The 16,943-nt window shown below is 36.0% G+C and overlaps 1 protein-coding gene across 4 annotated transcripts in view; it reads left to right on the plus strand.

Moving 5' to 3' along the window:
- NTRK3 (neurotrophic receptor tyrosine kinase 3) overlaps nt 1–16,943 on the plus strand; it is a 472,049-nt gene that overhangs the window by 379,688 nt on the left and 75,418 nt on the right. For all 4 annotated transcript variants that reach the window (XM_074234130.1, XM_074234132.1, XM_074234131.1 and 1 more), the window contains 3 exons: nt 2,010–2,140; nt 12,539–12,711; nt 16,405–16,648. In XM_074234130.1, the coding sequence (XP_074090231.1) occupies nt 2,010–2,140; nt 12,539–12,711; nt 16,405–16,648 (548 nt within the window). The remainder of the gene's footprint in view (nt 1–2,009; nt 2,141–12,538; nt 12,712–16,404; nt 16,649–16,943) is intronic.

The raw sequence follows: 16,943 nt of genomic DNA on the forward strand, positions 1-16,943 counted from the left end.
GTTTTTTTTCATTTTTTAGATTAATAATTTATTTTTTTATCCATTTGCACATGTATATTTACATTTCTAAATTTCCTTCCACCCTCCCTTCCATCCTCAACAGCGAACAGTCAGGTTAGCATTGTAGATACATATTTTGAATAAACATGTTTACAGATTAGTCATTTTCACTATGAGGAATTAGGATTAAGGGAAAGAGGTACATAAGAGATAATTCTTATAAAGTGTTCATCAGATTCTGAATAGTTGTTTTTTTTGGTTTGTTTTGTTTTTCTGGATGGGGATAATATACATTGTTGTCCTAGCCCTCTGAACCACTGAAAAGAACTGCTTCCATTAAGATTGATCATCTCACAATGTTGTTGTTGATGTGTTCATTTTTCTTTTGATTCTGCTCCCTTTGCTCAGCATCAGATCCTGTAAGTCATTCCATGTTTCTCTAGAATCCGACCATTTATAGTTTCTTATAGAACAATAATATTCCATAATATTCATATACCATAACTTGTTTAGCCATTCCCCAATTGATGGGCATCCCCTCAATTTTCAGTTCTTTGCCATACAAAAAGAGCTGCTATGAATATTTTGGAACATGTAGGTCTTTTCCCATTTTTTTATAATTTCTTCTGGATATAGACCTAAAACTGGAATTGCTGGGTCAAAGGGCATGTACGATTTTATTGTTCATTGGGCATAGTTCCATGTCGCTTTCCAGAATGACTGAATCCATTCACAACTCCACCTGCAATGCATCAAAGTCCTAATCCTCTCCCAACCTGTCCAACATTGATAATTTACCTTTTTTTCTCATCTTGGCCAATCTGATAGATGTTAGATGATACCTCATTGTTGTATTCTAGACTAGTGTTAAAAATAAGTCATAAAATGTTAGTTGATCACTGGAGTCATCTAGTCCAAGACCTACCTGAAGTATGAAATTTGGAGACAAAAGAACAATAATAATATTATTTTCATAACTCATTCTTAAAGGACTTCAGATTGAAACTGAAAAACAATCTCTCTCTCTCTCTCTCTCTCTCTCTCTCTCACACACACACACACACACACACACACACACACACACACACATTCACAGTCTGATAAATCTTTACTTCCCATCATATTTTCCATAACCAACCTGGGACCATCGGACATGTCCTCTCCTGTCAGTTCTATTTTCATGTGAAAGTCATATAAGATGTGCCTTTTTCTTGGTCTTGTAACATAATAACATTAATACAGATCTCTAATGATCTTCTGCCTCCTGAACAATTAATGAAAAGGTCAATGGGTATTCCCTGTGGATGTATCTTTCATTACAAGACCTGTTCCTACTGCAATCTCATTGTAGCATTCTTTGGAAACAAGTTGTGGGGAGGTGGGGCTGAAAGTGGCTTCCTGTGGGGCTCTAATTAACTGGTTAAATGATTTGGAACAGTAACAGTCCCTTATATTTATCTAGGGCCTTTCTCTGAGAAACTCATGAGGCTTTCCTTACCAGAAGCTCAGCCATCTTCCCCACCCCTCCCAGATGGTAGGGAATAGTTAGATGATAAATTATCCATTTTAGAGTTCAGACTTGTCCTGCTTAAAGATATGGCAAATCTAGTATGGGTTTGGGATCCAAAGTGTTACTTTCATCTCTGGCATAAGTACTATGCTGCCACATCATTCCTGTAGAAAATGAAGAAGATGATGATGATGGTGGTGATGACTGCATGATTGAAGATAATTTATCATTTATGTTGTTCATATTTATATCATCCTGACATGCTTTCTCCTAACAACAGTATGAAACAAATAGTTTAGAAATAATTTCACCTATTTTATATTTGAAGAAATAGGGCTAGAGAGAGGTACTGTTCATGATCACTCAGTAATAGGCTTTGGACTTGAATGCAAGACTTCTGACCTCAAGAATGCAAGACTTCTGACCTCAAGATTCCAAGATTTAATACAAATGTGTAAGATTAACCTCTTCTTATTTCCTCCCTTTCTTCCATCCTCAGATGTCCAGCACATTAAGAGGAGAGATATTGTGTTGAAGAGAGAACTGGGTGAAGGAGCTTTTGGGAAGGTATTTCTGGCAGAATGCTACAACCTCAGTCCAACCAAGGACAAGATGCTGGTGGCAGTGAAGGTGAGTCTCTGAGAAAAGTGGAAGCAAAGCATCAGGGCTGGCTAAGAGCCCAAGGAGAGGGAAGAAAACCACTTTCTCCATTACAGGATATTGTGCTAAATTGATTGAGTTACATGGAATTGAAGGACCTTGCCTCAAGGTCAGTTGATTCTCCCCATCTATAAAATATTTATTTTTTTGGAAACAACCAGGACATATTGACATATAGCACCACAGTGAGTTAAAAGTTAAAATAGATCCAAAACAGTATATAGAAGGTCTTGATCTGGGCTTGCCACTTGTTCCAAGCACTTCTATTTTTCTTCTTCTTTTGCCTCACATAACAGAGCTGAAATGAAAAGTCTTAGTGATAGAAAACAAATTTATTTTGCAGTGAGCTTGTGGCTTCTGCCATCTGCATGGCATCTTTGAGGTCCCACTGATCCTCATTGGAATAGATTTCCCACCATTTTCTCCCACATGATAACTTCCCTTTGGATGCCAAGGACTCAATGGGAAATTTCCTGCTTGTTAAAAAGTTCCACATAATAGAAATAATATCCAAATACCATATGTAGTAGAAGAAATGGATGCCATTCACATTCACTCAGAGCATGAGTGGTTTTGTGTTTCTGCAACTTTGGGGAAAATGCCCTCAGGTTCTACAAAGGTCAAATGAGTTGTATGCATGAAATATGCCTAAAACAGAAGCAATGTGGAAGATCTTTCCACATTGGGGTTGGGTCCTCATGCCATCAGTGAAGGAGTTAGAGCTTTGGGAGAGGTAGGGTGTTAAGGGTTATTTGTATGTGTTTGTATGTCTGTGTGTTTGTGAGTGTGTATATGTGAAATGTGTAGGTATGTATATATATATATATATATATATATATATATATATATATAATGTGTGTATCTATGTCTATGTCTGTGAGTGTATATGTGACATGTACATGCATGTGTGTGTATTTATAGGCTATGAGTAATCTATTTCCTTGCCTATTTTAAGAATTACTTTATCTTTCTGAGTATTGATTTACTCCTTTTAAAAATGAGAGTATTGGGCTAGATGAATCTTAAAAAAAGAGCACTCTGAAAAAGATTGAGTCAAAAGTTCTTGGTTAACATCCTGGATATGCCACTTACTCTTTGTCCAAGTCACTTCACCTTCTGGACCTTAGGTAGGAAGGTAACAAATATTTATCAACCACTTAACATGACTAGGTAATGTGCTAAGTGTTGGGACTACAAAAGCATGTAAAAGGGAATACACTTCCTGATCTCAAGGTTACTTCTTATGGAGAAAGACAACACATAAAAAAGGGAGATGAAAAGTAGATGGGAGAGAGAGAGAAGGTAGCCATGTAGGAGCAAGGTGAAGAACTACAGTCAAAAAGGGGATGAAGCATAGGAATATTGTATGGTCACCAAGATGGCAGCCCCTCTTAAGAAGTCATCCATGTGAGAAGGGGGACCCTTTACCTGCTTATAACCCTCTCTCCTTTCCTCCTTCCCTTTTACCTGTCTCCTTCCTTTCCTTCCCCTCCCTCCTTCCTTCCTTCCTTCCTTCCTTCCTTCCTTCCTTCCTTCCTTCCTTCCTTCCTATTAGGTACATATTACATGTCATTCCAAACTCTGTGAATTCAAAGAAAAAAAAGGAAAAATTCCCCTGCCCTTAATGAGTTTAAACTCCAATGGGGAAATGCCTAGTATTGGTTGACTCTCAAAATGAGAGCTACATTTTTATACTTATAGAAATACTGTTGTTTTCTCGGCATTTTAGTCATATCTGAGTCTTTTTGATCGCATTTGTGCTTTTTTTTTTTGGCAAAAATACCAGAGTGCCTTGCCATTTCCTTTTCTAGCTCATTTTATAGCTGAAGAACCTGACGCAAACAGGGTTAGAGGGCTTGCCCAGGGTCACACAATTAATCAGTATCTGAGACTGGATTTGAATTCAGGAAGATGAATCTTGCTGAATCTAGGCATGGTATTTTTCCACCTGCTGCCAGGCTCATAGAAATACAATAATCATAGTTTTCTCCCATAACCTCCAAGAGACTTTTCTATTTTTTTCAGGTGTGGGTGGGAAGGAGGGGGAATCTTAGAATCATGAGAGTTTGAATCTCTCCACCTGGTAAATATCCCATTTGAATCAAGGTTCTTTAGAAATTGCTTAACATTCTGTGGTGAAGTCCAGGTTTTAGACAATTCCTCCCTCACTCATAAGCTTTCAAATTCATTGCAGTTGAGAGCAAGGGGACTACAAAGATACTATGCATATGAAAGTGGCTACATCTTCATTTCCTAATAAACAATTTAGTTTATATCACTGTGACCTTTTTGCCAGCCCTTCCAGATCATCTGTCAATTTAGCAAAAGAAATGGAAGCTTCCAGACCTTTTCCATTTTGATTGGCCTTTTTTCAGAGTAATTTTCTATCTTCATAGACTCATGAACAAGACTACGCTTTTATAAAACCATGAATGTAAATCCATTGGTAAGCCTTTATTAAATATTGAACAAATTCTTAATATAACCATTACTATTATTTATATAGCACTTAAAATTTACAAAGTACTCTCATTAAGTGTCTAATAATAACCATAATAATAAAAATATAATATAATGAAAATGCTGAAATATATAGAGCAAATTAGTTTCAACAAAACATTTTCTTCATAACTGCATCGAGAGGTAAAAAATGATTATATCACCATTTTACAGATGAGGAAATTGAGACTTAGAGAAAGATAAGTGACTTGTTCATTATTGAGTTATGAGGTTATACATAACTGTATCATTATAGACTTTCAAGTGAGACTATTAAAATATAGGAATGTTTAATAAATATAACTGAATCCAAACATATGGGTAAGGCCATACATACATACACATATATAGCACCAGAATGTTGCTACTTTTGCTTGAAATATACCAAAAATATACTTTTGGTGCTTCTTTGGGGATTAGGGTAATTACAAGAGCACAACTTGAGAGCTGATAAATGATCTTGTTTGATTCCTTCATTTTATAGATGAGAAAACTGAGGCAAAAGGAGGGAAAGGTTTTGCCCAACATCACAGTGATAGAATGGGAATAGGAATTTAGGTCCTTTGATCCTAGGACATCATTCATAATGCTATACTATCTTTGTGTGGATACTCTTAAATGTTCTCAGTGATGACAGATCATTGATCCTTTGACAGTGGTTTTGATTTTTGGAAGCTGTCAAATAATTTTATCCTTGAATAAGGTGAACAATCAAATTGAGTTTGGATTAAAAAAATATGAAGTGTGTTAAATAAGTAAAATTTCCCAAGAGTATTCCACAAGTAGTCTAAACCCAGGCAGCATCATTGAAAGAAGTTGGTAGCCTACCAAGAAGATAACTAAAAAGAAGACTATATTCTTATGAAGGGAAGAGTTCTGGCTTGTTTATTTGTAAAAATCAGTCACTTTATTGTCACACATTGAGCAAATATTATGCATCTCCTATGTGAGGGAGGCCTTAATTAGTTGGACATGGAATCCGTTGATTTTGGTGATGCTTTTCAATAGTAGAAGCTCCTATTAGAAACACAAGGATTCTCACCTATGATGCATTAAACACCATTTAACAGCTTTTCACCTGAGCATGAACAGATCCCTTTCTGCTTCATCACCAGCATCTCTTCTCAAGTCTTTGGAGGTCTTTTAGTCATCCCTTGGCTCTAATGAGCTTCACTTAACTTGCAAAAATTGCACTATTTCATGTGCATATTCAAATAAGATTAGGAAATTGTTTGCTTCTCAGTTTTCCCTCCTTCTTTATTGGATAGAAAAGTTTATGGAGCTCAACTAATGGCATTAGCAGTTGGCCTTCTACATTCTTTACTCCAAAGTGTGCAGCATGTAAGTGTGTAGATATGTGATATACACATTTGAATATTTTTTAAAAGCCATGATTTAATCAGTACAAATACTTACTTCACTGTTACAGATTATAGTGTTTTCTTTTAGATATATTTTTCTAAGCTTGTTTTTTATTAATAGCTGCTGACATTCAAATAAACACAAATAAAAATAATCCTACGCAAAACCATATATTCCTATGTGTTTACAGTTTAGTTAAAAATGTTTATATTAATTTTTAACAAAATAATAACAAAAGCATCCTGTGTGTTTCATACACATTTCTGATCTGTTTTTCTTCTCTGAATATTGTTATCATCAAAAATCATCAATCATCATCATTATTATCCCTTTTTTAGGTTTTTGCAAGGCAAATTGTGTTAAGTGGCTTGCCCAAGGCCACACAGCTAGGTAATTATTAAGTGTCTGAGGTCAGATTTGAACTCAGGTACTCCTGACTCCAGGACCAGTGCTCTATCCACTGTGCCACCTAGCCACCCCATTATTATCCCTTTAATGAATTGTTCTCATATTCTTTTCTTCATTCCCCATCTGAATTCAGATAAATCTTGAGACAATTCTTCATGAGTTTCTATGATCAAAAAATAAATTTCATCCTTTAAGAGGCCAAGCTTCTGCAGATGAACCTTTCTAAATTTTGACAGGATGTTTTTGTTATGACCCTTTCAAACAGCCTATCTCTAGGGCTCTATACAAAACCTTTCTACTTTGACAGGACTTACTAGAATTTGTGTTTTTAAGAAGACAAGGGCACTTCTCACCTATGATAAGACTTCTGAGGAGGACTCAATATTTTAAACTGGGAAGAATTATGTTAAAGGTTATCTCATCTAACATCATCATTTTATATATGAGGAAACTGAGACCCAGACAGATGAACTGACCTGCTCCAAATTGTATATATATATATGTATATATATATATATATATATATATATATATATACATATATATATATATATATATTAGATCATATTTATGATGATTGGGGGAATCCCTGATTTACTTCACTGGGGCACATCCCAAGGAACTACATATATGCTTTGAACCAGCAATCATGGTTATATGACATACACATTATGATGATGCTTCTTCTTCATTCTCAAAGAAGACCATGAAATCAGGGAGGTGATGCCACGACAAACAATGAATTAGATCTGAGTAAGGGGATGCTATGCTAAGTCATCAACCTCACTTTCTCCCCTGGAGCCATCACAGTCGCCAGATATGAATCAAGACACCTGGAGATGTCACTGGATGTGAGACTATAAGGTTAAGTGATTTACCCAAGGTTACACAGCTAGTAGGTATTAAGAGTCTGAGACCAGATTTGAACTTGGGTTATTCTACCTCAAGAGCTGGTGCTCCATCCACTGTACCACCAGCTGCCATATACATACATATAGAGGATTCATGATGATGTTTGCATATACATACATACATACATATTTTATATATACTTATATGGAGTACTGGGTGAGGAGAAAGAATAAAATTGGTTTGATTTGATCAAAGAATAAAAAAAAGTTCTTGGAAAGATATGTTGAGACCAGGTTGTAAAGAGATTTAAATACTAAACAGAAGGGATGATATTTTGTCCTAGAGGCAATAGGGAGTTATAGGAGTTAAGAGTGACAGGGTCATAAATCTGACCTTTTAAGGAAAATTACTTTTAAAGCAATGTATAGATTGGAGTCATGAGAAACTTGAAGAAGGGAGACCCATCAGGAGGGACCAGCAATTAATAGTTGAGAGATGATAAAATAGCAACATATCCACGTGTTGAGAAAACTTAAAATTCATTGTCCCATGCAAAATTATATCCCAACCAAAGAAAGGAAAGCAGAAAGAAGCATTTAAATACACACACACACACACACACACACACACACACACACACAAAAGCACACAATGACTTAAAGGAAATATCAACTGATGAAAAAGTATGTGTATTTTTGACACTACTGCAATTTCTCTTTTTGTCCAACTAAACATCCCTGCTTAATCTATAAAGCAAGATGAAGTAACTTAAGAGGAAATGCATTTAGCCTAAACATAGTTGTGTAGAAAATATTAGAAAAGAACCTATTTCTTCTTCCCCTTCTTCCCAAAGTAAGTAGAATGGTGGAGGAAGGTAGGGTAGAAGGCACAAAAGGGAATGATATTTTGAAATTTTTGAAGGGAAGGTTGTTAAATGGCCTAGAGATATATTTATCATCTCTCTCTCTCTCTCTCTCTCTCTCTCTCTCTCTCTCTCTCTCTCTCTCTCTCTCTCTCGGGATGTACATACACTGAATTTTAAGTTTAATCTGAATTATTACCATTTTATCCATCAGTCAACAGAACATTGAATTAAGTCCTGATATATTATTTCTTGCTAATTCAAAGGTGTAAATGTTCACATTGAAAATTTAACAACCAACTCTCCTGAGCTAGTAGAAACATCATGGAACAGTAGAGAGAAAATAGAAAACAAATTTGGGATTGATATTGGGGGGTGGGTAGAACATTTTAAAGATAGAGTCATCTAAAAGTAGAAAGTGTAAACTGACTTTGGAAGGAGTGGATTTACTTTCTGATGGTCCTTGGGAGGGAGGGATTTGAATGTGTGGTAGAAGAGGGGGATTTCTTGCTTAGATAGAAAGGGAGATTTCTTGGTTAGATAGAAAATAAGATTATATGCCTCAGAGTTCTCTTCAAATTCTGAAATTTGTTTGTTCAGTGAAAACAAGAATATTGTCCTTTATTTTGAAAGAATTTTTTCAAATGTTTTGAAAAGATTATTTCCTAATATCTTGAGAGACAATGTAGTATTTGTAAAAAAAATAGTTAAACCTGAAGGCAGAAACCATGAATATTAGTACTAATTTTCCCACTTACTTACTGTGGCAGTATGGTCATTATCTTTGAATGTCAGTTTTCTAGTGTATAAAATGGATTCCTAACTCATTTGAGTATTTCTTCTGGAGTCAGGAGAACCTGAATTTAAATCTAGCCTCAGATACTTGATACCTACACCAGCTGTGTGACCTTGAGCAAGTTTGCCCTGATTGCCTCACATCTAAGGATATCTCAAATCATCCTGATTCATATATCTGGTCACTGGACCCAGATGACTCCAGGGGAGAAACTGAGACTGGTGCCTTAGCACAGCACTCCCTCACTCAAAACTAATTCATATGGATATCATGATATCACCTCCTTGATTTCATAGTCTTCTTCAAAAATGAAGGGCAAAGCAGCAGTAGAAGCAACAACCAATCAACAACAATACTTCTATTTTTTACTCTTCTCTTCCTCTTCTATCATCATCATCATCATCATCATCATCACCATCATCACCATCATCAGGCATTTTCTCAATCTCTTTCCCATGGCCTTATGGAAAAACTTAGAAAGAGAAAAGATAATTTAATAATTTCAATGCCATCCTAAGTCAAAGCATTATGCTCTAATTTTAGATGTCCAGATAGAAAGTCATTGCCCTCTCCTAGTTACCTATGTCACAATATCACCATTTACATCTCAAACCCAATTTGTTGCCTATCATCAGCAGTTATTTTGAATAATAAAGAGAGTGTCAGATATGGAGTCAGAAAGATCCTCATTTGAATCCTGCCTTTCACAATTGCTGCATGATCAATTTACTTAAATTCTTTGTGCCTCAGTTTCCTCATTTGAAAATAAGAATTATTCTCCATGGCCCATAAGATTCTCCTTTCTCTAAACCGTATGATCATAATCATAAAGTTCCCACTCTATCTCGAATATTGAAAGTACTTTGCAAGTCTTAAAGTGCTCTGTGATGTGAGCTACTATAATAGTAATTATCTATTCCCCAAAATATAAAGGCTTAGAGTTTCAAGCCAAGGTAGTAAAAAGCCCATTTTGTTGTTAAAACTACCTTAAAATTGAGCAAAAAATGAAAAGGAGGAGCAAAGATGTTTGTTTTGTAAACTTGTAAGAAATTCAGAAATAGTCAGCGACATAGGAATAGCCTCTGGGGAGATGATTGGCACTGTCCAGTCAGGTTCAATGTGGAAAAGAAAACAGTTGCCCTTGTTGTACATGCTGTGAAAAAGAATGATTTAAAGAGCTGGGAAAAGATCTTTTGGTTAGCTGACATTTGATCTGGTTTTTTTTGTCTCTTTCATAAATCCAACATTTGCATAAATCTTCATGCTTACTCCTCCATCTAGGCTGAGTATTTTTATGTCAATATTATTATACTGAGATCCATATCCTCATGAATGAATGAAAAAGCATTGATTAAGTGGTTACTGTGTGCTAGGGACTGTGGTATGTGCTGTGGATATACAAGTAAGCAAGATAGTCTCTTCCCTCAAGACAGTACATATAGGGGAGCAGTGGTTAAGGAGAAGTAAGGAAAGTAAAGGGGATGTTGATTGGAGTCATCAGGGATAGAGTTAGAGAAGGGAAGGGAGAGAATGGTCATGAAATAACATGTAAGGGAGAAGCTGGGCTTGGATCCAAATGTGATAGAATTCACCAAATAGAGCCTTATAGTTATATGGATAGGTGTTTGAGTTCAGGGCTGGAGATGATAGCTGACATGGATATGGCAAGGTATTGAGATTCAGAAAAGTAGCATGATGGATCTGATACATGCTAGTGTAAGATTCTGGGGATATCATTTAACTTCTCAATATCCAGCCAAATTTCTAGAATTATAACTTTTTTTGATAACATTTCATTTTTCCTACTTACATATAAAAACAATTTTAAAATTGATTTTTAAAATTTTTGAGTTCTAAATTTTCTCCTCCCCTCCCCTCTTGTCTCCCTTAGATGGCAAGCAATTTGGAATGGGTTAGACATGTGAAATCATGCAAAAATTTCCATGTTAGTCATGTTATGAAAGGAAACATAGACAAAGAAACCCACAAAAACAAAAAAGTGAAAAATAGTGTTTTTTGATCTTCATTCCATCTCTAATAGTTCTTTTACTGAAAGTGGATAGCATTTTTTTCTTCATAAGTTTAAAACTATAACTTGAAGAATATTTGATGTTCTGTATTGGTTAAAGTTCTTCAACAGGCATTTCCTACAGTCATGAAACCACAAGGTCTAAAAAAAATTGTGTCTGTGTGTATCCATGTATACATACATATATATATATATATGTATACAGACATACATATAAACAAATATGAATATGTGTGAGTATATGAGAATATACAAATATGCACAAGATTTAGAGATCTGCCAAATCATCCCAATAGGTAATAGCACTATATTTAATTATACTGACTCTAACCAATGAATACTTAAAAGCATGTTGATGAAGGAATGATTTAATGTTACCTCTAACAGATAACAATTGCATTTTAACAGGCCTGTAAAAAGAACAGTGTGGGAATTTCACTTAACACAGAAGAGATGGGAAAGATATTTTTGGTCAGCATCTGTCAAATCATCCCAATAGGCATTTGCCTCTTTTGCCTTTTTGCAAAAATCTGGTCCTCTGAGCAATGAAAGCAGAGGAAAAACACTCATCTGTCATTAGTTCATTGTGTGACCTTCAATGAGTCATGCCAACCCTTTGGCTTCATTTGCTTCTGCTGTAAAATGAGGCAGTGGATTAGATGAAAAATAAAGCACATTTTAGCTTGAAAATTCTATGATTCTATTAAGGTTCATTTTAATCAAGCAAAATGATGAAAAATAGAGAACTCTATATGTTACCCCAGTTTTTACTAGGGTAAAACTTTGTGATGGATTCACTTCTTTTTTATCACTATTTTTTCATTCACATTCTCTCCCACTCGCCACACCAACCTATCCATGTTTTTAGATTCCCACTGATCTTCTTCAAAGGCCATGAGAACATAAGGCTCTTCATCAGATAGGGGAAATGGTAAACAAAACTAGAAAACACTGTTAATCTTCCACTGTAGATCCCTGAGGGCCTAAATATAAGGCATAGGAAAGACCAAAGCAGAAGCTTTGATATAGTGGAAGCACCTCTGTCTCTGAAGTGAGAGAATGTGGGTTCAAAGTCACAACCTCTATGAGTCTCAGTTTCTTCATCTGTAAAATCCAGGGCTTGGACTAGATCTTTGAGCTCTCTTCTAGTATAAAATAAGAAATCCATTTCATATCCCCTTTCTTACATATCAAGCTTACAATCAATATAAAGTTATTCCAATGTGTGCAGCTTTTACAAGTAATAGATTTAAATTGTTTGCAGACCTGTTAGTTGTATGCCCAAAAGTAAGTGTTTTGTCTCTGTTTCCTTGTTGATGAGAACTGGTACCTATGGGAAGAGGAAATGAATAGTTATGATCTCTGCCAGTCATCAGTGACAAATGATCATGATGGTAAAAGGGGAAGACTATAAACCTTGACATTGTGATTCAAGCCTTACCTTTCTTAGCCTTTATCTCAGTGTCCCATTATTTCTTTATGGTATGAGCTCTTCCAACACACAAAACAGACTTGGTCTCTAGTTTCCAGTAACTTTACATCTATATCCTACTATTGTAGGCCTTGAAAGACCCTACACTGGCCGCACGTAAGGATTTCCAGCGGGAGGCAGAACTCCTCACCAACCTACAGCATGAGCATATTGTCAAGTTCTATGGTGTATGTGGAGATGGTGATCCTCTCATTATGGTCTTTGAATACATGAAACATGGAGACCTCAACAAATTCCTCAGGTAAACAAAAGCCCCATTGGGATCATATTCTGGGAGGGTGTGCCACCTGGACTCTAACCTCAGAATGACCCCAAAACCTAGACCTAGAATATCAGGTGATAGGCAATGGGAGACAAAAACAAATCTTTCTTCCAAGTTTACCTGCATTTGGCAGTGGAGTATCATAACTAGTGAAAGATCATCTAAGACCTTGTCCCAAATTTCTTTCCAAATACAGAAATAATTGGGGAGGCTAAAAGTAATCTTTGCTCCTTCCTTTCACTCCATTATTTGATTCTTAAGAGGGAATAAAAGAAAGAGCCTTAAAATGGTAAAATAATAGGGGATGCTACTATTTATTATTATTATTATTATTATTATTATTATTATAGTTAGTAATATACCTCATAGTATCCAGTAAAGAGCCTTGAAATGAGAATATTTTGGTTTCATTTTTGACTCTGACCAATCCATGATTTTTGTTGTTTTGTTGCTCTCTCAATATCCATATTTGCAAATAAAATGGGATAAAATACTTTGCAAATAATTACACATATAATGGGAATTAAAAACTCATCCTGGATTCTTCCTTTTGCCATCATTGTCCCCTACTCCAAAGAATTCTTTGATGATGACAATTTTAAAATTACCAAATATCTAGGAAAAGAAATCATAAAAAAGAATTCTTTATATTAGCTTAATCTTTTATTTTGGCCTCTTTTTCTAAATCAGGGCTGTCCAACCTTACTTTTAAATGTTTTTATTGAAACAATATACAACATATCTTGATTTGCCATTTTAATGAGAGTTCTGCTGTAGTTCAGCTTCATTTACTAAAGCTTTTGGTAAAACCATAGAGGGCCACAAAAAATTGTATTCTGGACTGCATTTTGGACATCCCTGTTCTAAATCAAGGTAAATAAATCATATAAGAAGGGATCCACCAGGACCCAGAATGGGGAACATTTAAATATTTAAAATCTCAGAGTTTCCTGTTTGGCACAGTGTCAGACATTAGGATATTTAGAAGCTGAAGAGGTGAAATTTTTCTTCCATAGATAGAGGTGAAATATGCCAAATCACCTTTTGGAGTTGAAATTTGATATTCAATATTCCTGTTCTTTTCCTTTACTCCGAGATAGCTTTCTTTTCTTTTTCCCCCCATCTTTAAGTGTCCCCTCTCTAGTGTGATATGTATATCTGAGAACAGTTGTAGAAGACAGATGTAACCATCAGCATGTGGCATCATTTATCTCAGTCTTTCTTGGTTTGTACTTATATAAATATGGAAATCAGTACCTGTCCATTTTCTTTCCCTTTTGGAAAACAAAACAAAACAAAATACGACAAAATACATGCTTTCCAATGGAAGAAGCTTCTTCCATTGAGTATACCCAGTTTGGAACCTCTCCTGTCCATGCCCAGCTAGACTCTTTGTACAAGCAGATTATGTTTTAGAGATCTTATGTATTAGATTATTTATTAGAGATCAAGTTCTGAGAGAATACGATTCCTAGGAGCCTTTAGTCAATGCAGCAGTAAAGTATAATATATTTTGACTGAGAGTGACTAGGTTGTATAACTTGACTTGAGGTGTCATCCATAGGCATTACCCAGAGGAAAATTCATAATTAGGAGGCATAAAAAGCCTGGAAATATAGATGGTAATGGGGGGGGGGATGGTCATGGTTTGATGGGAACTGAAGTATCTTTGGATTTGACATTATAATTTGGGTTACCTATTGGTCAAAGGGGAAAGTGGGGAAGATTTAAAGTATTGATTTGACTTCTTTTGATATAACACCTTAGGATTTTCTGGGGTTTAAAGTCTTTTGATCTTCTTGTCTCCATGGAGGAACATCTTCCCCTGATATTTAGTTTATTGAGCTTGAAGTATATTTCAGTTAAGGCATTACTCCTGTCTGACTAAGACAAGGCTTGTCTCTATGGTCAAATTTTCCCAGGATAAAAGAAATGTGTTCCAATTTCAAGCACATCCTGTCTGCAAGAGAACAATTTTGATGTCTTTATATTCCTGGCAAGATTGGCCATGGATTCCACTTTGTCTATTGCAATACATAAAACTAGCAAGGGGGAAGAAAGAGAGAGAAAGGAAGTTGAAGGAAAAAGAAGAAGGAAAAGAAGATAGAAGAGAAGAGATAAATAGACAAGGAAACATTACCTAATCCATGGTTGTCTCCTTTCCAACGTAGTCAATATTTCTTGAAAGGGATTAGAGAAAGGTAAAACAAAAGGAAATAATAATATCTTATTGTAAGAATCCTGTTTGGAATCTGGTGATAGGTTACAAGGAAAATGACCAATAATCAAGTTCTAAATTACTTTTATTTCTGTTGCTAGAGAGATGTGTCTCAGAGGCAGTAGTATATGATATGAACGAGAGTACAACCTGCTCTCAGAATCAGTGAGGAATCTAGTTTTCCAACTTTTTCTTTCCAACCTTTATAATTTTTGCCATAGAGACCTGGGTTGGTTTCAAAATGAGCTTCATTAGTCTGTCCTATTTTATGTCCCTGAGAGAAGACAAACTGTTACTCCTGATTTCCCCCTAATCGTCATGTCATTGGGACCAAAATATGGTGCCAACTGCTTCCTTTTACTATTAGCAACAACAACAATAATAAATCTCTACCATGAAATACTTTTTCCAATATTTAAAAGATATGATTTCAGTCTTTGTGGATCTCAATGAGAAGTGGATGCTTGGTGAAAGTAGGGCATACTTGTGTATACTGGGTCTTCAAAGCAAAGAGGACCCCTCTAATCTCCACACCTGAAGTGCGAGTTTGACTCAGTATTTTTTCAATGAGGATGGGAAGGGAGGAGTTGTGATTTTCTGCTGACATCAACTCTTTCCCAAATTTTCAGTGGAATGGGACGGGTCAAGCCAGCATAAGACAATAAAATAAATTTGTTTGAGTTTAATGATGCCTTTCAATGGAAATTGGAGAAACAGTAAAGAGGTTTGAAGGTTTACTCTGCATAGGGGCTTCCAGGCTACAACTGCATAAATAAAAGTCCCTGAATTTTATTACTGCTCATTGACCTCATGGAAAGAATGAACAATAAAGTGACCAATTTGACAGGGTTTGAGGCATAGTAATAGAAAGTCCTAGTCTGGGTTGGTAGTGGAGAATGTTGACTCAAATTCTAGGCTCATTCCTTAGATTCACAGGCTACATCTCATCTGTTTCCTCTGATCCCCAAAGGTTACCCATTCCTAAACCTTATTTTAGAAAAGTAGGAGATCTCCATGTTCTAGGTTGAAAGCTTTTAAATCCCTCAAAGAGATACTATAAAAAACTGATTCTTGAGAGTTTAAGTCATAACTAGTCAAAAGCTAGAGGACAGATAGATAATCTTTGAATAGATTTTCTCTTGAACTGACACTTATGGATGAGTTGGCAAACAAATAGATTGAAAAGGATGTTTTTTGCAAGGCAAACGGGGTTAAGTGGCTTGTCCAAGGCCATATATCTAGGTAATTATTAAGTGTCTGAGACTGGATTTGAACGCAGGTACTCCTGACTCCAGGGCTGGTGCTTTATCCACTATGCCACCTAGCCACCCTGAAAAGGATTTTTTAAATATCATTTCAATGAGACATTTCAGAGACCAGAAATTCCAGGTCACTTTTTCTTCTGTCCCCCATGAATTCTGTAGATTCCTTTTCTTTTTCTCTGTCTCTTACAGGGCTCATGGCCCAGATGCCATGATCCTGGTGGATGGGCAACCCCGCCAGGCCAAAGGAGAGCTGGGGCTATCCCAGATGCTACACATTGCCAGCCAGATTGCCTCTGGCATGGTATACCTGGCCTCACAGCATTTTGTCCACCGGGATCTGGCCACCAGGAATTGTTTAGTTGGAGCCAATCTCTTGGTGAAGATTGGAGACTTTGGGATGTCAAGAGATGTCTACAGCACTGACTACTATAGGGTAAGACAGATTTCCTTAGCAGGGATCCAGCAAGAGGGTAACTCATCAAGTTCTATAGTGTTGTGATATTATCAGTGAAATGCTATTCATTACTGTGCATATCTGTCTTTGTCATGTGTTCTCTCCCTCTGTCACTTTGATGTGCTTGTAACATATACAATCATAACCACAGGTAAATTCACATTGACCTTTCTTATTAATTTGGTTAATTCTACCTACCTCTGTTAAAAACCTGTTTACTTCTACACCCTCATATTCTCTCATGGACACTTTCACTCATCACATCTTTAGCTCC

This window comes from Macrotis lagotis, chromosome 4 (assembly GCF_037893015.1).
Source record: "Macrotis lagotis isolate mMagLag1 chromosome 4, bilby.v1.9.chrom.fasta, whole genome shotgun sequence".
Lineage (NCBI taxonomy): Eukaryota > Metazoa > Chordata > Mammalia > Peramelemorphia > Peramelidae > Macrotis > Macrotis lagotis.